Source organism: Anguilla anguilla, chromosome 1 (genome assembly GCF_013347855.1).
Source record: "Anguilla anguilla isolate fAngAng1 chromosome 1, fAngAng1.pri, whole genome shotgun sequence".
Classification (NCBI taxonomy): domain Eukaryota; kingdom Metazoa; phylum Chordata; class Actinopteri; order Anguilliformes; family Anguillidae; genus Anguilla; species Anguilla anguilla.
Window position 1 is genome coordinate 7,857,508 of NC_049201.1, and position 24,232 is coordinate 7,881,739.

A 24,232-nucleotide genomic window follows, 5' to 3' on the forward strand; every position below is an offset into this window, starting at 1 on the left:
TCAGGCTCTGGGCCGGCGTTTCCAAATGCAACGTGGCGCAGCCTCAGTGTTCTGCCAACACCCCTCATCACTGTGCTTGTTTTTTGTTTTTTTTTTGAGAGAGAACAAGATTCATTGTGCGCGACTCACGTTATTGTGGTCCTCCCTTATTTTTATTTTTTATTTTTTTGCCCCCTTTCTTCACTGCTCCTGGACGTTTGCCGGATGTTTGACTGGCGTATTTTGGTACAGAAACGGAAAAGGAGGGAAAGTCTACTTCGGTGACGTCAGGACTGCGAGATCAGATCCCGCTGCAGGCTCTTGACCGATGGGCTCTTGTGAGACATTATTTCTGAGACATTATTCAGAAAGCGGCGTGGAAGATTACAGCGTGAGTTTAGCCAGATTGCAACGTCTAGGAAAAAACCTGAAAAGAGAAAGCAAAACAAAATGTATTGCAGAAGGGCTGCAGCGCAGTACCAGAGTCCATTTCACTCGTCTTGGCCACTCCCTGAGGAGCCATTCCTTAAATTCAGATGCTCACACACACACATTATGTCCAACAGGACCGAGCAGAGTTGGCTTTCCCGAGTTGATAAGTTGCCATTTATGACCTGAAATTGTTCTTGAGGCCGTTTTTGGGGATAAATAAATAAAAATTTGACATCCACCTCCCCCCCCCCCCCCCCCCCCCGGGACACTGTACTCTATAAGAAGATGCTATTTTTTTTGTTCTTGTACATGCTCCTTTTTAACTGCTTATATTGCTTATTTTATGCTTTGGCTTTTAAGTTAACTGTCCTCTTGTGCTGGATAAAGACCCAGATCTCATTTTATGTGCTGTGATTTAAAAGCAGCTTTAGAGATGCTGCATATCTTTGCCAGCACTAAAATAAATTAAAGGGAATCAGTTTTGGAATTTGCAAAAAAGGCTTTTTAAGATGAAAACAGGTGCAGGACGAGTTTTTTTTTTTTTTTTTTGGACTGCTTTTGCCAAAAAAAAAAAAACCATTGTGATTATCTCAGTCCTCTGGAAAGCCATGTGATCAGGCGTTCTCACTAAGCAGTTGCAGGACTGTTGTCGTCGCTGACGTTTCTATTACTATTGAACTGCGCTGGCATCTCAAGCCCCCCCCCCCCCCCATTTTCCACCGCAGGAACCTGTCCTGGAACTGTTAGCGTATCTCAGGAGCTGTAGCCCCTTTTCCAACGGAGGAACCAGGGCCGATTTCAGGGTTCCTGGGGGGGCGTGGTTCCGGTCTCCCCCCCCCCCCCCCTCGCTTTATCCCCCGCTCGTGAGGTACCACGGCGGGTGGGAAATGGAACAGCAGCGAATGATCTGGCCGCTCAGGTTGAGGCTCGCGTGGCCTGCGGTCGATGTGCGCGGGACGAAACGCACACCTGCACCTCACACGCCGTTCTGCAGCGGGGGACTCACAGGAAGGGCTGCTGCTGAGGTGAACCTTTACAACGGTTGGGGTTTGAAACCTTCCCTCTCTTCCTCGCCATCCGTTGATCTCTCTTCTCCCTCTGTTCTCAACTTTTTCCCACTCTTGGAGTCCCGTAGTCTGTGTTTTTAAAACTTAAATCCCCCTCTTTCCTCCTCCCCCCCCCCCCCCCCCCCACCTTCCCCACTCCAGGATTAAATGGATGGAAGAGTGCCAGGAGTCCCTGCTCTCATGATCCAGACACAAACATGTACGAATGCTCTCTGTGGGCCCAACTAACAAACATGTAATATCTGATTATGGTTTTTCTAAAAGCTGAACAGCGTGGACCGAAGTTAACGTGGGACGGCAGCCACTGATAATGAGTTAAATATTTCAGTATATTTTGTAGAACCTCAAGAGATAATAAACAAAAACATGAGTAACATGGTATGAAGCAGGGAGTAGCCTACGCTATCGCGCTATATCAGTCTCATTACTCAGGCAAAAAAAGAAAGCCATTAAATGGAACTTAATCTAACTTTCCATTGAATAATGTGAGTATAAACCCAGGGTTTCCATGTAAGCGCTACAAACTGAAATAGCTGAGATAATGGCCTCTTTTTGTATGTCTAGCCCCATCATCCGTCACATTTGTTAACTTTAAAGGGCTGTGGCCCTCTGGAGCAGCTCCCCCCTAACCCCCCAGCCCCCACCCCCCCTCCCACTTGGGAGACATTCTCTGAAGCTTCCCTCCTCTATATTTGCTCAGACTCAAAGTATTTGCGCTGCACACATACTGTAAGGTCCATTGCGAGGGTCAAACATGAGCATGTTCCTCTGCTATGCAGCAAGACATGACGTTTCTCCGCTCTTATCATGGTGGAATTCTGCGGGAAGTATGAGTGTGTGCGCGTGTGTGTGCGGGTGTGTGCATACGGGTGTGTGTATGTATGTGTGTGTGTGTGCATACGGGTGTGTGTATGTATGTGTGCATTCACTCTTTGTGTCTGAGAATTCCTGTTTTTTTTAGGTCAAAAATGCCAGCATTGTGTCTTAAAGCAGGCTGTGAAGCTTTGTTTGTCTTTTGTTTTTTTTTTTTGGGGGGGAGGGAAGATTTAGGGGGCTCTAGCCCAGGAGTAATGTAATGTATACATTGCACAAACCGGAAACCCTAAACTCGCCCCTTTTTCAAATGGGTTCCCTTCTAAAGAAAACTCCATCAACAGCACCAGATGCGTCCAGTCTCTCCCTCCTTTCTGTCCTGGTGACTTTGTGAGTCTGTAAGGCTGCATTCTCCTGGTCAAATCCGTTCAGAGAAGACGGATAAAATGCAGTATGATTCTGTATAGTGCCGTACTGTCAGATGGGGGGGGCAGGGATTTTTTATCCTCCGCTGTTCAGCGAAACGTATTAAATGTGCATTAAGCTGAAATCACTGCATCTTGACCAGAGAATGGGCGGATAAAACTACGGTTCAACAAACTCTGACCTCTGGCATTTCATTCTGGGCTCAATGCACTCACTTATATGACATTTAACACATTACCCTCAAATCCATTTGTTACTTAAAGCACAACGCTCTTAACTCTCCCTTGTGCCTTCTGTGGCACTTAATATTACGTGAAGCCTCATGTAATGACTATCGGCTGTGACACTGATACCTTGGTCCAGACTGCAATTTGTCAATGCTTTTTTTTTTTTTTTTTGTATGCACTTTTGTAAGACACTCTTCTCATCGTGCTTCTGGTTAATGTCCGTCTGTATGAAAATGTAAATGTGTTCTGAAGGAGATCGTAAGAGCAACGTTAGCGCACGCGACGAGCGTGTGTTTAGAATGCAGCTGCAGACAGGCTCAGATGGTGCTCACAACAGCTTTCTGAGACGTGTCCGACACCGAAGGCGTCCTGTCATCATGAAAATTTATTTTCTCTTTTCTAAGTAAAGGGATGCAGAAATTCATTACTGAGTTTTACAGCCTTCACTTTATCTGAGCTGGCAATTTACTAAGTGGAAGCATCGTTGGTCAACAGGAAGTTCACACGTTTTTTTTTTTGTTGTAATTAATTAACTTTTTTTTTTTTTTTTTTTAAAGGAAGAGTGCTTGATCTACCCTAATGGCATACACGCTGGTCTCTCTTTACGATTTCGTCTTAATCATGTTGCACATGCATTGATGTGTGTGCCAGGAAAACTTGGCAACGTCAGTTTCTAATGTTCTGACAGAAACAGCTGCAGAGAATTAAACAAATTCTCTGTGCTGTAGGTGGAGTACCAATGACCTCATTTCTGAAAAAAATGCACATGCACACACACACACACACGTACACACGCACACACACACACCCACACACATGCACACCCACACACATGTACACATGCACACACACGCGCACACACGCACACACACACACACCCACACACATTCACACACACACACATGTACACATGCACACCCACATGCACACACACACACACACATACCCACACACACAGAAAAAAGAAAAGCCCCCTCAATGGATTCCTTGTGCCAGAGCCGATGAGTGAGTGTCCGTTGCTCTACCCCATTGCCAAGCACAACATCTGAGTCCCCCTGGATCTCCAACATCGGGCCCGCTGTCCCTCGCATTCCTGATACTTCAGCACACAGTGAATCAAGACACTGTTTGGTCCGGTGAAAGGTTGGGACCGTGCAGCCTCTTTTCCACCGTGGGGCCCAACGGCTACCAGGGGCCGCTCCGTGCCGTTCCCCGCTGCTCAGGACTCGTGGGAACGGTTACCGTTTCTGTTCCCATCTGTCGGGCCGCTAAAACCAGGACTGGGAAGTATCTAAGAAAAACTAGTGAGGACAGCAAGTGACGCGATGGATCAGTGCCCAGTCACAAAACTGACGTGTGAAACCAATCAGTGAATACCTACGTCATTAAGACCGCCCACCCGAACGGTTCTGCTGCACTGAGCACGGCTGTCTAACCGTGCCGAGAAAATCGTGCTGGACACGGTTTGTAAGCGTTCTGCGCCAAAACCGTTTCCAGGCGGAAACACCGTTGGAACCGTTCCTCTCCGTGCTCAGAACCGTTCGGCCCTGCGGTGGAAAAGAGGCCTGTGTCACATGGCCTTTGTGTAGCAGCAGTGAGTGTCTGGTCTCCTTGTCTGAAGACAGTCGTGTTTGACTGGCACACTGCGCAGACTGAATTATGACTGTTAACTAAGATCAAGAAAACGAGACAATCAGAATTCACCCGGAAGTCTGGTTGTGAGGTATGGGGTGCCACAGTCAGAGGTAAGATCAGGGAACATACTACCGTTGTATGGTAGTTTAATCCCAGATTTCTTTCCATCCGTCTTTATTAATTGAGTCACCGAATCCTCATCTGAATTTTGCAAGTATCAGCAGTTATTCATGAACAACAGAAACCTGGGGTTGAGAGTTCACTTGTGCTTTAATAAGATAAAAAAAACTGTTTTAAAATATCTGCCACCTGTACAAATCTGGAGCCTCTGTCCCATTCAAGCTAAATTACAAATTAAATTAATTTGCTTCAGACCTTGAAAACTCTGCTGAATGCACAAAAGGGAATGCAGAAAATAATCAAAGGCACAAAATAAATAATAAATAAATAAAGTTTTATCTTGTTACACACCTTCAGCGATACATCACATTCTCGAGGGGGATTTGTATCAGATTGAAATCCATTCCAGATCGGCACACAATGAGCAGCCCATGCAATCATACTGTGATTGCTCTGTAATTACTGTTAAAGGGACAGGGAAACGAAGCTAATCGCCAGCATCAGAAGCAGAAAATAACTGATGTGTGGTGCGCTTACATTAACGGCAGATTGTCTTTTACCAAAATGTGTAATACGTCGGTGTTCCTTTCTTACAAAATATATATTTTTAATTAATGTCAGCCGTACTTTTTGCAGCACTGTGCAAATGAAGGATAGGGGAGATTAAACCACAGGTGATTGGAAGGGATTGTGACATTTGCATTGCAAAACACGACAGAAGATATCTTACATACACAGGGCCTAAACCCACCGCGCGCAGTTGCTGTGCACACAGCACACACAGAAAACTCGCGGCGCTAGGACCGTGCTTCTGCGAGCGCGCGGATCCCAGCACCGGGACCTATGCTCCAACAAAACGGCTCGAAGCCACTGAAGCTGTCAGCTGCAGCGCGAGGCATCATCGGAGCCGTACACCCACCACCTCTGCACCCTGCCCAGAACACAGCCAAACCCGACCATCTTTGGCTGAGCTCTGGAGCCCTCCGTATGGGCTCACAATGCGCAGGATTCGGGCCAACGCCATCGCTATTCTGACCGTCGCCTGGATCCTGGGCACCTTATATTACCTGTGGCAGGACAATAAACCACACACGTCCCCGTCCTCGGTGTCGCAGACCCGGACCGCCGGCGGCAAGAGCCATGGTCAGAGAGCGGCTGCGGGGCGCGTGGAGATTCACCGGGACGACAGAACGATCCCTCTCATTGTAAGTGATCCATTCAGGCAAACGCCGATCGCGAGACGGGGAGACCGCAGTGCTTGAAGCTGGAGCTGCAGGGGAGTGTGTGTTGCATGTTGATGCGCAGTAATCCGTGCATCTGATGCATTGCGGGAGGTGCGTTTCTATTAAGGCATCGTTGGTCTGCAAATTAAAGCTTTTTTTTTGGTTAAAGTATTAGTGATATAATAAGCCTGTTGCCTATACTGTATAGTTTTTTTGTTGTTTTGTTTAACGAGTGCGCAAGGAAAGCATACGTGCACGAGAAACGGCGGTGTGGTTGTTGGCTCGCGCAGTCGTCGCTGTAGGCTACTTCTGTTCCTAGCAGGATCTCAATTATCCATAAGAGGCTTCTCACACCTACAATGCAGGTTGCCAAGGTGCAATCCCTGATCCGCGTGCCTGTGAATTTGTCTATCCTGGTGTATAGTTAGAATAAGAAATTAATTAAACTCGCTTTGGTAAAACAGTAGGCTACTTAAAGAAAGGAAAACCTACAAATCCAGGCTTTGTAAAAAATAAAAAAAGGGGGGACTGAATATTTTTCATTTAATCTTTCTGTATTGCTGTCGGTGTTTTCGCAGTTTGCTGCGTCGCGCTAGCCCGAATTATAGACTTTTTATTATCCTCTTTTCTCTTAGCTTCAGGGCAATAGAAAATCTGACACAGGAATCGAGCGCCACACAACAGCTAGATATATGGCTTATGCAAACCCTACCAGTTTTGTTTTTTCTGTGCCTTGAAGTGGAACTTATGTTTTGTTAATACATTTGGCAACGTAGTTCAATGTCTCTGTACCGCCATTCTGCTTGAGACCAGAAAGCACGTAGAAGATGTAGATGTAAGAACTATTTCTTTGCACATGTGTGAGCTTCCGTTCTGACAATATTTATAGGTAGTTTTTCGTATTTTTGCACATGTAATCTAGCAGAGTCTGCTTTGCTCAGTGTCCTGGTGTTGGTGGGTCAGTCTGTATGGTGAACATATGCCAGCTTTATTATCCCAATGCTGCATGGGGAAATTCTATGAGTCTATAATAACTGACTGGCAGTTTTATCTAGCACATGAAAAGGACATTACATTTCAACGTTGGTATAGGGAAGTAAAATGAAATACGGTTTGACAATCACTTTTTTTGCGGAATTTTACAAGATTAGTGAAGCGCATTTTGAAACATTGGTGCTGCACGCCCCCCCCCCCCCCCCCCCCCCTGCCCCGAGAACTCGCACCGTTGCTTGAGAAGAAGAGCCTGCGTCCCGTCTGGCGTCCACGCGACAAATTCTGCATCGGGATGGAAACGTTTGATAAGTTTGCAGAGTGCCTTGCGTGTAATTCCACAGGTGTAATTCCATTCGGTTGTTTGTTTTTTTGTTTGTTTGTTTGTTTGTTTGTTTTTAATGAAAGACGGTTAGACACAGACGTGCAACTCACTTTGTTACGTGATTTAAAAAAGTAAAGATAAACCCAAACTATTCTTGGTCACGCCATTTTAATCTTGCAGTAAATTCTGATTACATGGGAGGCTTTCTTAACAGCACAGGCCTTAAAAACCTGGATTTAGCTGGTCCTGGTGAGAGAGAAGTGGCATCACCAGGTCGTGACGTGGCATAGACCTCTCCCATTTTTTGGGGTGTAAGCCAATCTAGGCCGAAGATTTGATATTGAAAACGAATCAGTTTTCAACTGTTTTCTGGCCATACTTTAACTTAAAACTCAAGCTGGAGGAAATCTTTTTATAGACCGATGGAAAGCGACGTATCAATTCGTTATGGACATGTTTTAGTGGAACGTGTTTTGTGTAACAATATGTACTTTAGAAGTGGAGCAGAGTGGGTGTGATTTGTCATAATAACGAGCACTGAAGTCCACATATTTACCCGGAAGCCGTCGGACTATTGAGTCACTCAGAACCGATCCAATCCTGAATCCTCAGAGGAAACGCTGAATCCAGCAAAAAGTGAGCAGCTGCATCGCTCCAGCCAATGTCGGTGGCTCCATAGCAACGTTGCGGGGTCCTCCAGAAGACGTCAACCTCGTGTTGCGTGACTCACACTCGCCACGTACCGTAAAGGACAGCAGGATGTGGCCTCCCTCTCTCTGTCCCTCTCCCGCCCGTCTCTGCATAGTTGCCGGGTTTATTGAGCTGGATTAAAACCACGGCGGCAGAAAGAAAGCTAACCAGCGAGTTTGGTTTCGCTCGGGCCCCGGACGTGATTACGGCTTATCGACGCTGATTAACTGCAGCCGTCTCCCGTCCTGCTGGACGAACGGAAAGTTGGGCCGTGCTGATTAATGTGGGGCAGCGCTGGGATTAGCGTCTGCACCCCCTAACCCCCCCCTCCCGCCCGCGGCGCGCGCGGGGGCACGCCATCGCACCCTGCGGGTGACCTCGCCCCGGGGTCAATGGCAAGGTCGTTCATCAGGCGGTCAGGTGACCACACGCCGCTTCGCTCCGTCTCCGACGACGACGTTCCGACAGGGGGCGGCGTTCAGCAGAGCCGAACCAGGAGGCTGTATCGCTGAGCCCCCTCGGGCTGCTCCAGCCTCAGACCCTGATATCTGAGCTAGTCTTTCACTCGTTGCTAGTGAGGCTTTGTGTGTAGAGATGAGAGAGAGAGAGGGAGAGAGAGAGAAAGGGAGGGTGAGATTGATGGAGACAGAGTGAGAGGCAGAGAGAGAGGGGCCAGCTTTGAATCTAGTTCACTTAGGTAAAAGTGCTCATGCTTTTCTCTAATAGATTCCTCCCTGTTTTCATGAGCTCACCTCAGCTTGTTAAATAAGAGATGGCCACTCTGTCCTGTTTATTTTTTGGGGCGGGGGGGGCGAAGCGTCCAGCCGAGGCACTTAACAGATGTGCTCCAGTCTGAAGAGGGAGAAACCTTACAGAGCGTGCCCAGAGCTCTGGTGCCTTAACTGTGCGCACTGCACAGTCCTCTGATGCCTTAACTGTGCACAGTCCTCTGATACCTTAACTGTGCACAGTCCTCTGCTGCCTTAACTGTGCGCAGTCCTCTGGTGTCTTAACTGTGCACAGTCCTCTGATACTTTAACTGTGCACAGTCCTCTGCTGCCTTAACTGTGCGCAGTCCTCTGATGCCTTAACTGTGCACAGTCCTCTGCTGCCTTAACTGTGTGCAGTCCTCTGGTGCCTTAACTGTGCGCAGTCCTCTGGTGTCTTAACTGTGCACAGTCCTCTGATGCCTTAACTGTGCGCAGTCCTCTGATGCCTTAACTGTGCACAGTCCTCTGGTGCCTTAACTGTGCACAGTCCTCTAGTGTCTTAACTGTGCGCAGTCCTCTGGTGCCTTAATTGTGCTCAGTCCTCTGCTGCCTTAACTGCAGTCCAGCTGTGCACGGCGCAGTAAAATGTTGGGGCATCTAGCCCGCCTGCGTTTTGCAGGAAATTACTAGAACCACCTCCTTCCTAAATTACCCGAGGTGTCCTCAGCGGCAGGAAGGGCTAATGGTAGCAATTTCAACAGAAACACCGTTAAATAGAGTTCAAAGAGGTGCAAGAGAGACTCCAGCCTGCATTTTCAATTCTTAAAATCTGAGGTCAGAAAATTGTGGTGTGATCCTGGACCCCAGAGCCTTGGTGTGAAGGTACAGGTCGAAGATATCAGCAAATATCACCAGTCTCTTCTGTAAGAAAAATCACGGTAATAAGGAAGTATTTGTGTCTCCGTGTGATGCTAAAAAAACAAAAGATTCATGCTTTTACCTACCCTTCGCTGTTATGACTATTTTCAGGTGTTCCATGTTTCATAATAAAAGACCTTCAGCTTGTGAAAAGAAATTGAACAGCCAATCAGGGTACTGAAAAATGAATATTACTGCAGTCTATTTGTCCTTCCATTGGCTACCAGTTAGATCACTTTTTTCTAGTCATAACAGGTTTTCTCCAGTTATAAACGTGTTTTTTTTCTTTCTAATTAGAACAGGTTTTTTCCAGTTAGGACAGGTTTGAGCGTTTTATTCTTGGTTTTTAAAGGAAACATCAGATGGTGAGATAGCTGAGAGAGGTGTTTATTCCATATGAGCCAGGAGGGGAACTCTTATTGTACGTTGCTTTGGATCAAAGCGTCTGCCAAATTAATTTAATGTAAATGTAACTGTGGCTCATCTTCTGCTGGGCTTCTATTTTGAAAAATGAGGGGACCTGTTGCTTCTTGCTTTCCTTCTTCAAATTTACAGGAGAAGATTCCTCAAGACATTAATCAGCTGCATTTAAATTCTGTTTAAAAACTCAGTATTTCAAGATTTCAAGGTTGTTTTGAGTTGTTTTTTATTTATTGGTTTTATTTTTCTATAATATTTTCAGTCACATTTATTTTTTTTAGTTCCTTTAATTTATTTTGCTGAATTTTTTGCCTTAATAAACAAACAAATAAATAAATAAATATGATACAAATGATCATGAATATATGCAGCATTATTTTTTGATTTCATTATTTGTTTTCTACATTGTTTGCATTCCTCTTTTATTCTCATTTTATATTTCTTGCTCATTGATTATAGTTTTCATTATTTGTATGTAAAGGCTACATTGTGTGTGAAGTGTGTTGTATATAGGTTCTGTTATTACAATCAGGCACACTGAATTGCAGGAACCAAATCAAACTGAATTGCCACTCTGTGCAATAAAATGAGAGCGACATTTTCAGCTAAAACCCTACCTCTTTCAGTGGTGCTACAGCCAAATATGTACCACCTTGCTGCACTGCCATGACACGTAATTTTTGAAATATGTTGAGAGTATATTTTATCTCAGTGTGTTTTCAGTACTTAATATTTTCGTGAAGGCACGTTCACCTTTGTGAAAGAGAGGCAATGCCTGTCTTCAGTGTTTACTGCATATGAGCATGGCCTTGTTGAGATGATTATGAGGTGGGTTTTCAAACTGAGATTGTCTTACATTGTGCAGCTGTAGAGGTTCAGTGTGTGTGTATGACTGTATCGGAGCGGTGTGTGTGTGCGGCTGTATTGGAGCGGTGTGTGTGTGTGTGTATGGCTGTATCGGGGCGGTGTGTGTGTGCGGCTGTATCGGGGCAGTGTGTGTGTGTGCGGCTGTAGAGACGGCTGTCTTTCTGTCTCACGGCTCCTATAATTTACCTCCTCAGGGGTGCTGCCTTGTTGTTCCCACGGTAACTGTCATTAGGGATTGATGTGGGCTTGTGTAGCCAGCCTTATGTTTCACCCCACCTTGCTGGGCTGTGTTAAATGTGTCTGGGCGAACAGTGAGGACAGCGCATTTTCAACCTCTGCCCTACTCTTGCTTTCCTTATTTCTCCTTTTTAAAGTTTTTCTCTTTCGTTGGCTTTCTGTCTTCCTTTCTCTCTCTCTCTCTTTCTTTCTCTCTCTTTTTGTCTTGTTTTACTCCACCCTTTCCTAGAGGAAGCCCCTGCAGCTGGGCGCAGGTCTTGAAGGCCAGCTGTTTCTGTAACCATGGCAACCGATCCGTTCCCCCCACCCCCCCACCCCACCCCCGCCACCAACACTCTCTTTTTAAAGCACGTTTAATGTGATCTGATATGTGTGTTGTGTGTGCAGCGATGCGTGCGCTCGGCGCGTATATTATTCCCCATAAGTTTACGTTCGCTGGGCAGATTTGGCCCCGTCTCTCTGAGGTTCCCTGCGGCTGCAGCCACGAGCAGAGCCTCTTCTTCTGTTATCCTCCAACGCTGTGGCGGGAAAGGGGCGGAAAGCTGGTTTGGGATCGCAGAGCCCCGTTGTTGTGAAAGACGTTGTTTTTTTCTGAAAGATGTTTTCGGGAAAGGCCCCGGCTGGAAAAGATGGAATTCCCTCGGTGGTTCTTCATTACTCTTATCTCAGGTTATCTGCCGCTTTGTCTGCCGCTAACAGGCAGGGGCTGCAGGATCGACTCCCTGCTGGCGGTTAGCTGAAACTGATAAATGTGTGGCCAGCCGGGGTGCGGCTGGGCCCCTGCGACTCTGTGTGAAAAATGTAGTAAAAACCCTCAGGCTCCCCTGTGGCTGGGGGTGTGTGTGTGTGTGTGTGTGTGCGCGTTGGGCTGTGTGTGTTTGAGTGTGTGTGTTAGGCTGTGTGCGTGTGTGTGTAAGGCTGTGTATGTGTGTGTTTGTGTACGGCTGTGTGTGTGTGTAAAAGTGGAGGGGGGGGTGCTGGTTTGAGCTGATCTCACTCTTGAGTTCTGCATTCCAGCCCCAGTCTTCCCCTGAACTCTCGCCCTGGAGACCTGTGTTTTTACCAGTCAGTCCGACTCCTCCACATTAGCATCCTGGACCATTTAAATCAAAAATAAGAAAAAATTTTAATTATCATCAACTGGCAAAATGTCCATTGCCTATTAAAAGGATGTAAGGACAGCAGCAGCAAAATGGCAGCAAGCATGTGTCCACGCACTTCCATTTTCAACGGTCTCTCATTTCGTCCTCTTCGCTCCCACCACAAGTGGACGGAAGAAGAAGAACCTGGGGCGCTGCTCTCGTCACCGTGGCAACCTGCCCGTGGAGAGAGAGAGCGAGCGCCACAGTAAGAAGACGGAGCGTGTCCGGACCGAAACGATGACAGGCATATCCGTGGCCCCCCCGTTCGGGCTGCCCGGGCCCTCGTTCCCATACTGTGCCTAAATAAACACACAGTCCCCATGGGGAAAAGCACGCACTTTCACTCTGGGTCATATTTTTGGGCTCTACTTTATTAATAGGTTCTGCCGGTCAGCCCTGTAGTGCAGTAGCTGGAGTGAGACTGTTCTCATCGTCATGGTGAAAATAATGTCACTGGCATTATACATGCACCTCATCAGTTACTGTATTAAATATTAAAATCCCCTTTTTGCTCCAAGCTTTCCAAGTGAAGAACGGTTCTTCGTTGGCAGACATCTCTACTTACTAACAATGTGCAAGTCCTTTGGGCTCCTATGTGAAGGCACTGTGATGTGATGGGCAATACTGGATGATATATATTTTTAAATGGGTTGTTAAGTGTTTATTTCTGTATACTGAAATTTTGGCTATTAATGTAAAGGTTGTGCAAGTAAATTTGTTTTAGTTACTGTTAATATGTACTATCTGTGTGTATGTGTGTGTGCGTGTTTGTGCGTGTGGATGTGTTTGTGCGCATGTGTGTGTGTGAGTGTTTGTATGTGTGCATGTGTGTCTGTATGCATGCATGTGTGTCTGGATGTATTTGTCTGTGGCTGCGTGTGTGTGTGTGCATGTGTGTGTGGATGTGTGTGTGCACGTGTGTGTGTGTGTGAGTGTTTGTTTGTATGCATGCATGTGTGTCTGGATGTGCGTGTCTGTGGCTGTGTGTGTGTGTGTGTGCATGTGCGTGCGATAGTGGTGTGTGTGTGTGTACATGTGTGCGGTAGTGGTGTGTGTGTGTGTGTACATGTGTGCGGTAGTGGTGTGTGTGTGTACATGTGTGCGGTAGTGGTGTGTGTATGTGTACATGTGTGCGGTAGTGGTGTGTGTATGTGTACATGTGTGCGGTAGTGGTGTGTGTGTGTGTACATGTGTGCGGTAGTGGTGTGTGTGTGTACATGTGTGCGGTAGTGGTGTGTGTGTGTACATGTGTGCGGTAGTGGTGTGTGTGTGTACATGTGTGCGGTAGTGGTGTGTGTGTGTACATGTGTGCGGTAGTGTGTGTGAGAGAGGGAAGTAAAGAGGGGGAGGGAGCCTGTTGCAGCTGTTTCAGGGAAGGTGGCTCTCTGTGTTTGATCTACGCAGAGAGCTTGGAAGTGCCGCATTAGGAGAAACCAGTAATTTCGCTTGATTACTCATGTCTGCCTCATTAGCAATGAGAGGTACACAGTTGCTGGAGTGAATATTTGGCTTAATGACATGGTGGTTAAGTTGCTCTTGTAAATTATGCGTTGTGATGTGTGTGGTAGATTGCAGTTTGTGTGTGTTCCCTGGCATATCAAGCCTCACTGCTCATTTAGCACATGGCAGTGTAGTGCAGTGTGATTTAAAAAAATAAATAAATCTGTGAGGAGGTCCGTCCTGTTTGTTCTCGCCCACATCATTTTACACGCACGAGCAAAATCACGCTTACAGTTTCTTGCTCGAAGTTCATGGTCAGGGGAAAAAGCCCTCCAAGCCCTCAATCCTATCAAATCTCATAATCTTATTTTCATTTAAGTGCATAATTTAATTGGCAGTGGCTTCTTGGCAATTGAATAATGTACTTAAAGTCCTCTTCTGCACGTCCACAGTTCCACCACAGTTCACCTGTCATTGCTCATGCCCTTGACTGATGGTTCTTCTACAGCGCAAACATTTCCTGGATGACACGCTTTCTTTTGTAGACATTGTGGTCAATGGCCAGCAAGCGAAACAGACTGAAGGCGTTTGATGAAGTGAGAATAAGCAACAAGTAATTGCAACATATTTACTGTGCGATTCCAACTCCGTAATGGGTCGTAAACACCACAGTGTGCCCTTAAGAAGTCGCTTGGTGCTATTCAGAGGCTTGAAACCAGCGGAAATGTGAAAAGGAAGTCATCGCCATCCGAGCTTGCCGTGCTGGTGAGAGATGGATTTCCGGCTCGTTAGCTGGTGGTGACTCACTCGACAAGGCCACCGATCAGTCCGTACACCCTTAATTCATGAAACTTTGAAGCATCTCCCTGGCTGTGATTGGACTGACTGTACAGCATTCCTCTCACTGTGATTGGTTTGGAATTGCAGTAGTCCCCCGCACACTGATTGGCTGGGCTGTGGCTGTGGGGGCGTTGTGATTGATCGGGTCTCTGCCGCTTTCCCTTCACTGTTGTCTGGGCTTTTGAAGGCTGCAGCCCTAAAAGCGCTGCTCATCTTACACGCTGGGAAGTGAACTAACTTTTTTCTCCTCAAGCGAGTGTTTTCTTTATTTTACTATGAAAACTAAGGTGATACGATCTACCCAGATCCTAGTCGTGAGCGAAAGCCTTTCCTCAACGGACAACAGCCAGCTGAGGAATGCAGCTCCCCCACTTTTCCCACATCAGTCCTCTCATTTTCCCTCCAAAATTGAAGATATGGATTTTCCCCCCTCCCCTTTCTTAACCTTTGCCCCCCCTCCTCATTTTTTCCCCTAATTTATCCACTCCTTCCCTCCAGGGCTTCACGGGTCTTTGGGTCTAATGCTGTGCCACAGCCTCCCCCGGTCTCAGCTCCTGCTGGTTGGCAGTGCCAGTTTGCTGGCAGAGCTGCCAGCACAAACATTGCGAGGGAGTCATCTAAAGGAAAATTTAATTTCTCTAAAATATCTTTTTATGGCATTATTTATGGCAACAGGATAGATGATGAGGTCTGTCTGGCCGTTGGGTTAGGCCTTAGGGTTAGACTGGTTCATTTTTCCCTATGAGTCAGCTGAAGCACTAAAGCCATTTATGTGTGAACAGTCCTTGCAAAAGGAAAGACCCGAGCCTGACGACCCTTACTGCTGATGGCTTAACACACTTTCTCCACTGCGGGTTTGAGGAATGTCAGTTCACCCCCTGGACCCAGGGTTAGTCACTTCCTGCCTGGCTGCAGGGCCCTCTGACCTGTGACCTGTGACCCCAGACCTCTGACTGTGCTGTGTGTGCTGCCGCCGCCCCCCCTCCAGGTGACGCGGCCCCCTCGGGCAGAGCACGGGGGGGTGCAGATGGGGCGCTTCGATGAGAAGGCGTACCTGTCCGGGAAGCAGCTGAAGGCCGGGGACGACCCGTACAGAGAGCACGCCTTCAACCTGCAGGAGAGCGATCGGCTGGGGAGCGAGCGGGCCATCCGGGACACACGGCACTACCGGTGAGTGAGCACACGCGTGTAGACTCACATATACACAGCCCACACAAATGAATAAACACGCAGAAATGCACATACGTATAAACACGCACACACAAGCAGACCAACACACAGGCGAACACAGATTAAATGTGCATTCCCCCTTCATTTACATACAGCGTGCTCTTACATACAGTCCAAGCTCACACTGAAAAATTTAAACGCAGCTTCAGATAGTTCATGAACACGCTGCAGACCCCATTTGTTAAATCTCTTAATTTTGGCGTTCTTGCGAGTTTTGTTTTACTTTTGAGATTATCTGCGCAATGCACCTTATTGTGCCTAGATATCTGCAGCGCTGCTCAAAACGACAAAATTAGCCCTGCACTGGAGTCCACGAGTGCGATGCTCTGTGTGTGTGTGCCGCACCCCGACGGTCTTTTTTGTGCTTGGCGAACGTAATCCACACGCGGCGTGACGCACAACGCCCGACGCCCAAGCGTCGCCGCAGTCTGCGGAGACAGCGATGCCGTAGGAAGTTGGCAGTCTCTCTCTCTCTCTCTCTCTCTCTCTGATGCCATTACCCGCCTTCCGGAATTCGGAACCCCGAGCCAGCCACAGCCACCCCCCCCCCCCAACCCCCCCCCCCCTCCCCCCCTGTAGATTTGGAACGTCAGACTGTGGGTCACAGATCGGGCGACGTTCCAATTCCGGTCTCCGCTCGCATTCCGTTCCGCGGCTGAACCCGGTCACCTCTGCCCGTCCGCCGAGCCTCGGCCAATCAGGGGAGGTCATAGCTAAGAGGCGTGAAAATGGGGTTAAGAGGCATGAAAGCAGGAGAGGGCATTTCTCACGGGGCAGCGTCTCTTTTATCTGCCCTGAAAATGACTCGGCTCGCTGGAATTAGGCGTTAGCCTGATAGCGCTGTTTCGGGCGGCGCTAACTACACAAACCGCCCTCTGCGCAGCGCCTGCGATGATGTGAGTGTCTCTGCCGTTCCAGATGAACTGAACGACGACCAAGTGGCTTTATGAATGCCAAAAGTCGTTATTCATCTATAGAGCTAGGGTGAAAGCAGGTCAAACACTTGTATTGGAGGGGGGGGGGGGACTGTAGACTGTAGTGTTGGTATTTATTACAAGGCGCTGAAGCTGTCATATGAATAATTATTTTATTTTTCCTGGGAAGGTGTGGTTGTGTATTTGAGCTGGCTAACCAGACTAAATGAATTAAAGATGGAATACTTTATAGTTCCGTAAGAACCGAACAGCGGATATGTCTCAAAATTGATATTTGCTGCACTGATGTTTTCCCGGGTTGGCTGTCTGTCTGTCATTAATTCAGTTTTAATAGGTTAACCCTCTCTCCTGATTGGCTAGGCCTCGTAGTGGACGTGGCAGTTCCGCTCATGGCCCTGGCTCCGGTCGCCGATGCCAGCTTTGCTGTGGGGTAATTCAGTTTTAATAGGTTAACCCTCTCTCCTGATTGGCTGGGCCTCGTAGTGGGTGTGGCAGTTCCGCTCATGGCCCTGGCTCCAGTTCGCCGATGGCAGCTTTGCTGCGGGGTAATTCAGTTTTAATAGGTTAACCCTCTCTCCTGATTGGCTGGGCCTCGTAGTGGGCGTGGCAGTTCCGCTCATGGCCCTGGCTCTGGTTCGCCGATGGCAGCTTTGCTGTGGGGTAATTCAGTTTTAATAGGTTAACCCTCTCTCCTGATTGGCTGGGGTGAAGCGGCACGTTTACGTGATCCTGCGGTTCTTAAGTCGCCTTTGCTGGCGCTGACAGTGGAAACCTGGATCCAGAGCTTCAGGATTCCACATGGTGGAAATCAGAGTGGAAAAGTCCCTAATTATCATTAGCATTGTCAAATCAGGGAATTGGCTATGTCTGAAACCCCCCCCCCCCCCTTCCCTGTTCCTTTAGTCCCTTACCCTCCTCCACCCCAGCAGTAACACAATGGCGGGAGCGTGGAGAGATTTTCACATGTGAAGGAGAAATCCTCTGTTTCTCATTAGTGTGGCACCGGACTGTTCCCCTTCCCCTTCGCTCTCTCTCCCTCTCTCTCTCTTTCTCTCTCTTTCTCTCTTTCTCTCTCTCTCTCTGTCCCTCTCTCTCCAACTTCCTCCTGACAGCGAGAGCTGATGGAGGCCGAACCCGAGCCTGCATAGCTGCTCTAAAGACGGATCGTCTGTCTTCCTGTTCATACATCACCTCGTCATGTGACCAGTTTTTACAGCCCTGTTCTCCGGCACTTTCTCGAATATCAAAGTGTAACTGTTGAAGAGTTTTTTTCCCGAATTTGCTGACTGCTGGTTGTTTTTTTTCCTGTTTTGTCTTTAAATACTTTAAACAAAGCAGGGATTACGCTTTCTCCCTGCATGCCCCGAGAGAATCTTCTAAAAACACTGATGCATTCTCAGATTTCTAGTCAAACCCATTCCTGACATATCCTTGAAGCATCAAATCTTTAAAAAAAAAAAAAAAAAAGTTTATGAAAGACATGTGTATGCTATCTGAACATTTCTCATCTGTTCATTCATTATCCAATAATTCTCCCTGGGCCGTTGTTGGTGTGTGGCGGCCTCCTTTTGAAAACGTCTCGTCTTTGACCTCTAGGTGCGCATCGGTGAACTTTGACCCTGACCTGCCGCCCACGAGTGTCATCATTACATTCCACAATGAGGCTCGGTCCACGCTTCTGCGCACCATAAAAAGGTAAGTGTCTGCCAGCGGAGCAGTGGGGGACATTGGGGATGGGTTTGCCACCTGCTAGTGTGATGCGTGTTCCTCTTGACCCCGGATTGGTCTCCTGGGTGGGTAGAAAGTTCCTTCTGACCCCGGATTGGTCTCCTGGGTGGGCAGAAAGCAGGTGGTTCAGTAGGCCTGCTCTCTCTGCCCCTCTCTTAGCGTCCTCCTGCGCAGTCCCGCCGCCCTGATCCAGGAGATAATCCTCGTCGATGACTTCAGCACCGACCGTAGGTATCTCCCCTCTGAATGGGTGCAGGCACGCACACACACGCACACGCACATGCACCCGCACACACACGCGCACACGCATGCACCCACACGTACACACACACGCACATGCACCCGCACACACACGCGCACACGCACCCGCACACACACACGCAAAAGCACCCACACACACGCGCACACGCACCCGCACACACAGCTATGCACATGTATGTGCACACACACACACACACACACATGCACACCCGCACACACAGCTACGCACACGTACGCGCACACACACACACGCACAAACACGCGCTCTACACACACATGCATACACACAGACACACACACGCATGCACGCACACACACTCACCTGCACACACACACACACACACTAAACTGTGGATTAGCAGGATTGCCATCACTACTGGCCACTGGTGCTGCCCTGTTTAAACAGAAAAGTAAAAAGTTTGAGGATAAAAGTTGCTGTTTGTCTGTGTCCTAGCCTGTACTACTACATGACTCATGTGAGAACACCCTCCGTCCATCAGAGATCATGTGACTGAGGGAGAAGCTGCAGCACTGTTTCTTTAACGGGACTTGGCAGCGTTACAGCGCTGGATTTATCTACTCCGTCTCTGTTATTGATTTCGCTGCTGGACCGGGCTTCACCTGTCTGAAATCTGTTAGCGGCTTCTTACATGTGTATGGAGACGCACACAAAGGACTCGGAACTTTGTTGGAAAGGGAGACAGAGAAAGAGACAGACAGAGAGGGAGAGGGAGAGTGAGAGAGATGGAGGGAGGGAAGGAGGGAGAGAGAGGGAGAGAGATGGAGGGAGAGAGAGAGAGAGAGAGAGAGAGATTGAGAGAGAAAGAGAAGCTGATGTCTGTGGCTCGCAGCAAACTAATGGGAAATGGATGACCATGCAGCGCTCACACACCCTGAGTCCTGAGAGATGAAAGCCTCCTGCATAACCCTCTTTACAGAAGAACTCTCTCCGGAAAAGTACACTTCTCCTGCAGTCAGAGCAGGGAGGACCCTTTTAACTCATTTTATTTCCTTTCGAAACGCAGGAAGGCACGAGAACACAAAAAAAAGAAACCGTGCGTGTTTTCCGCTGGACGCAGACGGAGACCATAAAGACACGATTGTTACAAGATGCTGTTTTAACTACAAGAGCAGTTAATTGGCGGCCATTTTCTTTTTTGCGGTCAGCTTTCTTCTCTTCACCTCAGCCAAATTTCTGACGGCGTTTTGTCCACATCGCTCCCCCAGATTAACGCCATATGAGTCCCGTGCACAGACCAGCGTCAGGGCCCGCACCAGCATTGTGAAGGTGTCATATCTGGCCTGGTGCGGGTAGCGGTAATTCCCATAGCGGCTGGCGGCGTTAGTTTGAGAGCGGCTGATGGCAGCAGGGCTCGTATGCATTGCGGTTGATGATGGCTCATGGTGTGAATGCGCATTCGGTTCATAAGAGTCCATTATTGTACAGGGAGGACGGGGTGCAATAGGGGCTAATGGGCACAGTGTGGCTCATGGCGCTTCAGTGGATCAGTAATGCAGGAGTTTTTACCTTTTCAGATCCTGTTAGCTCGGTCCTGACTCGATGAAGTCAAGCATTTATTTTGTTGCTAATCACGCACAGTCTTGACGCATCACATTGTTTAATTAACCTGCTACATCCTGCCAATGCACACGCACACACACATACACACACACACACAAATTTGCATGTACACACTTGCACGCATGCATGCATACACACATGCATATACGCGCACACACACACATGCATATATTCACTCACACACATGCATATACGCACACGCATGCATACACACGCACACACAGCCATGCATACATACACACACGCACCTATACATACACATACACACATGCGTACACACACACACACACACATGCATAAACAAAAACACGCACACACACATGCATGCGCGCATACACACCTACACAAACATTCAAGGCCTGGTTGTCATGACGCCAGGGAAGTCTGAATCCTGCAGAAGCTGTCAGGAAGCAGAATCCTGCTGCCACAAGAGTAATCCAGTCAGATCACCTCCCTGCAGTTCCCTCCCACCATCTGTCCTTCTTAGCCACAGAAATGTGCCAGGATACACACACACGCATATGTACACACATGCACACACACTCACCCTCTCATACACACACACACACACACCCTCATCCACACGCAGACACTCACGCACAGGCACACTCTCATAGACACATACACACACACGCACACATACACACACGCACACACACACAGGCACACACACACACACAGGCACACACACACAGGCACACACACCATTTCTGTGGATTAGCAGGCTTGCCCGTGCTAATGCCTTTCCCTCTCCACTGGCCACCAGTGGTGCTTGATTTAAACCAGGAGGCAGGCTGAAGATCAGATCGCTGTTAATCCTCCAGTCAAGAGTCACCTCTCTGATACAATCCCTACAGTGGTGTGTGTGTGCACTGCACGTCTGTGTCTGTGTGTGTGTGTGTGTGTGTGTGCTTGAGTGTGTGTCTGCATGTTTGTGTATGTTTGAGTGTGTGTGTGTGTGTATGAGAGTGTGCCTGTGTATGTGTGTCTGTGTGTGTGTGCTTGTGTGTGTGTGTGTGTGTGTGTCTGCATGTTTGTGTGTGTTTGAGTGTGTGTGTGTGTGTGTATGAGAGTGTGCCTGTGTAGGTGTGTGTGTGTGTGTGTACCAGATGACTCCTCTGCATTAGCAGTGGCTGTAATGTGCTCTCTGTAATGTGCTCTCTGTAATGTGCTCTCTGTAATGTGCTCTCTGTAATGTGCTCTCTGTAATGTGCTCTCTGTAATGTGCTCTTCCCCACCCCTCCCAGCTGAAGACTGCCAGCTGCTCGCCCAGATCCCCAAGGTGATCTGTCTGAGGAACGAACGCAGGGAGGGTGAGCATGGCGACCATCTGCAGGGGCCGTCCCGGGGAGGGAGGGGGGCGGGGAGCAGGGCGGGGGGGGGGGTGGGGGGGGGGGGGGGTCAGGACAGGAGGGAGGGAATGCATCATTAGAAAGTGTTGGATAAGGAAAATTCCCATACACACATGCTTTTGGAATACAGCTGCACTTTAAAAAAAACTGGGACCAGCTCTCTCTAGGGCAGTGAGGAAAGAGACACACGCTTCCTCTGTTTTTCCTGACCAGCCCCGTCTCCCCCCCTCCCTTTGTTCCTCTCCCCCTCTCAGGTCTCATCCGATCCCGGGTTCGAGGGGCCGGTGTTGCCACTGCCTCCATCCTCACCTTCCTGGACAGCCACTGTGAGGTCAACACGGATTGGCTGCAGCCGATGCTTCAGAGAGTCAAAGAGGTACGGGCTCCTACAGACAGTAGTGGCTCAACGGTCTTGGGTCACAAGGGAGGCAACTGCCATTGAGAAGCCAAGTTAAACGGTTGAAACTGAGCAGAAACCAGAGGGAACATGAATGGGTACACAAATTAATTAACTGGGTTATTTCTCTCTCTCTCTCTCTCTCTCTCTCTCTCTCTCTCTCTCTCTCTCTCTCTCTCTCTCTCTCCCCCCTCTCTCTCTCCCTCTCTCTCTCTCTCTCTCTCTCTTTCTCTCGCCCCCCCCCTCTCTCTCTCTCTCTTTCTCTCGCTCTCGCTCTCTCAATCTTTGGGCAAGCGCTGCCTCCCTTGTCTCCTCCGACCAGCTGCTGCTGCTTAAAGGCTCTCTCATTTATAGAGAGCTGAAGCTACACATGCCTGCTAACGCTTATTCAAAGATTAAAAAAAAAAAAAGCCTCTTGTTCAGAGAGCAAGAGCTACAGATGCTTGCTGACTCTCAGTCCCTCCGATGTGTTGTTCGGGGCCTGGTGTGTATGCTGCCCGTGTAGTCGCAGTAATTGGGAGTGAATGGGTGATTAGAGGACCTGTCTGGCAAGATTAAGCATGTAGAATCCGGAAGGGTCTCCGGGCCGTTCAGAGATGTGAAGTACATGTGTGGGCCTGATGATATGTATTTTAGGGATGTGTGGTACATTTGCAAATTCAGTTCTGGGAAATGAGTATATATAGAGGTGGACCAACACAGTGCTGCAGTTACGTATTTGCTTTTGAATTTGAGTCATCCGGTTTTGGTGTACATTTTCTTTTTTTGTGAAATAAACAACTGGATGAAGGATACGGAAGTTGAGAGAAAGAGGGGCCTTTGTTTAACAACACACTGTAACACCAAATGAAAGTTAATTAGAATCCTTAAGTACATTGCTCTGACTAGAGATGGTAAAACAGTGCTTAAGTCTTTGTTTGTGCAGTCTTGAAAAATGTAATGTTAACCTTGATATCGTTCGAAAAAAATCAATCTTCTCGTTCCCGAGGTCACTTTGTTCTCACACAGGCTCAGCAAGAGCTTGTAAACACACAGCTGAGCTGTGCTGAACATATTCTCCTCTCTCTACCACTCCCGTTCTCTCCCTAGCTGACATGCAGACTCAACCACGTTGCTTCTCCTCCTTCCAACCTGCCCTACCCCATTCCCTCTCTCCCCTGCTGTGCGCCCTACTCTGTAATCTCTATTTTCCAGTGTACCCAATTACCTGTCCTCCTTTCAGTTTACCTAACTCTGTTGACTGTCATAACTAGTGATTTCGTCTTGTAATGAGGCTTAAAATCGTTTTTGTTTTTTATTCCTCTCAAGTAGAAAATATGAGCTTGTTTTAAGTTGTTTTTTGCTTGTTAAGAGAAATTGTATTATCCCTTTTGAAAGTCTCGAAATGAGTCAAACAGTCTCACCTCACTGGCAATATTTTTGTCTTATTTGGCAAAAAAAAACAATAAAAAAACTATTTTAATTATGAATATGAGACTAGAGTACTTGTTACGATTGACTTTTTGGTTTTTGTGGAATCCCTGTCCCATCGCCCCCCTCCTTACTGTTCAGACTGTGTGTGGCCCACAGGATAATATCCTGTAATAGATTATGTAGATTATATGTTAGGATATGAAACAGACACTGTCAGTTTGCATCTATACCGGGTCTGGTGAGCCGGTTTCTGACAGGACCGCGGTGAGTATGAAAACAATTAGACACTCGGTGAGCTAACTGGCCTGCCTCAGACAAACACTCCTCCCTTTCATCTTCTGAGTGCAGGACTGGGGTTTGTTTGTTAACTTGGCCTGTGGAGAGGGAGCGAAGGAGGGAAGGAGAGAGGGAAGGAGGGAGGGAGGGAGGGAGAGGGGGGCAGAGAATGGTAGAAACAAACAGTTGCGAAATTGCAGTTAAAATTCCTTCACTAATGATCGAAGCTGGGGAAAAAAAATATTTTTTTGGGAAAAAAAATATTATTGAAAGTGCCTGCTTAAAGTCTGGCGGGGAGATTATTTTCTCTCCCTCTCTCGTACAAGAGAGCGAGAAAGAGAGGGAGAGAGAGAGTTCGCGGCGAGTTCAGCCTCTTCAGACACACTTCATCGTTAATTGGAAGAGGGTTCGCGTTAATTGTCCCGTTGTAACCAGACCCCCAGGTCTGTTTACCCTGGGTTTCGCGTTCCTCGCTACAGGGGTCGCCATGGTCACCACGGTTAACCCTCGACTTGTCAGTGAGATTTATTAGGGAATATTCTGGGATGTATCTGGGT

The 24,232-nt window shown here is 47.9% G+C and overlaps 1 protein-coding gene across 1 annotated transcript in view; it reads left to right on the forward strand.

The window, feature by feature from the left end:
• The first annotated feature begins 5,254 nt into the window (after window positions 1-5,254).
• Window positions 5,255-24,232, forward strand: part of galnt16 (UDP-N-acetyl-alpha-D-galactosamine:polypeptide N-acetylgalactosaminyltransferase 16) — a 29,770-nt gene continuing 10,792 nt past the window's right edge. The window contains exons 1-6 of the mRNA XM_035424894.1: window positions 5,255-5,904; window positions 15,490-15,671; window positions 18,263-18,361; window positions 18,554-18,621; window positions 21,485-21,550; window positions 21,844-21,965. Of these exons, the coding sequence (XP_035280785.1) occupies window positions 5,698-5,904; window positions 15,490-15,671; window positions 18,263-18,361; window positions 18,554-18,621; window positions 21,485-21,550; window positions 21,844-21,965 (744 nt within the window). The 5' untranslated portion in view covers window positions 5,255-5,697. The remainder of the gene's footprint in view (window positions 5,905-15,489; window positions 15,672-18,262; window positions 18,362-18,553; window positions 18,622-21,484; window positions 21,551-21,843; window positions 21,966-24,232) is intronic.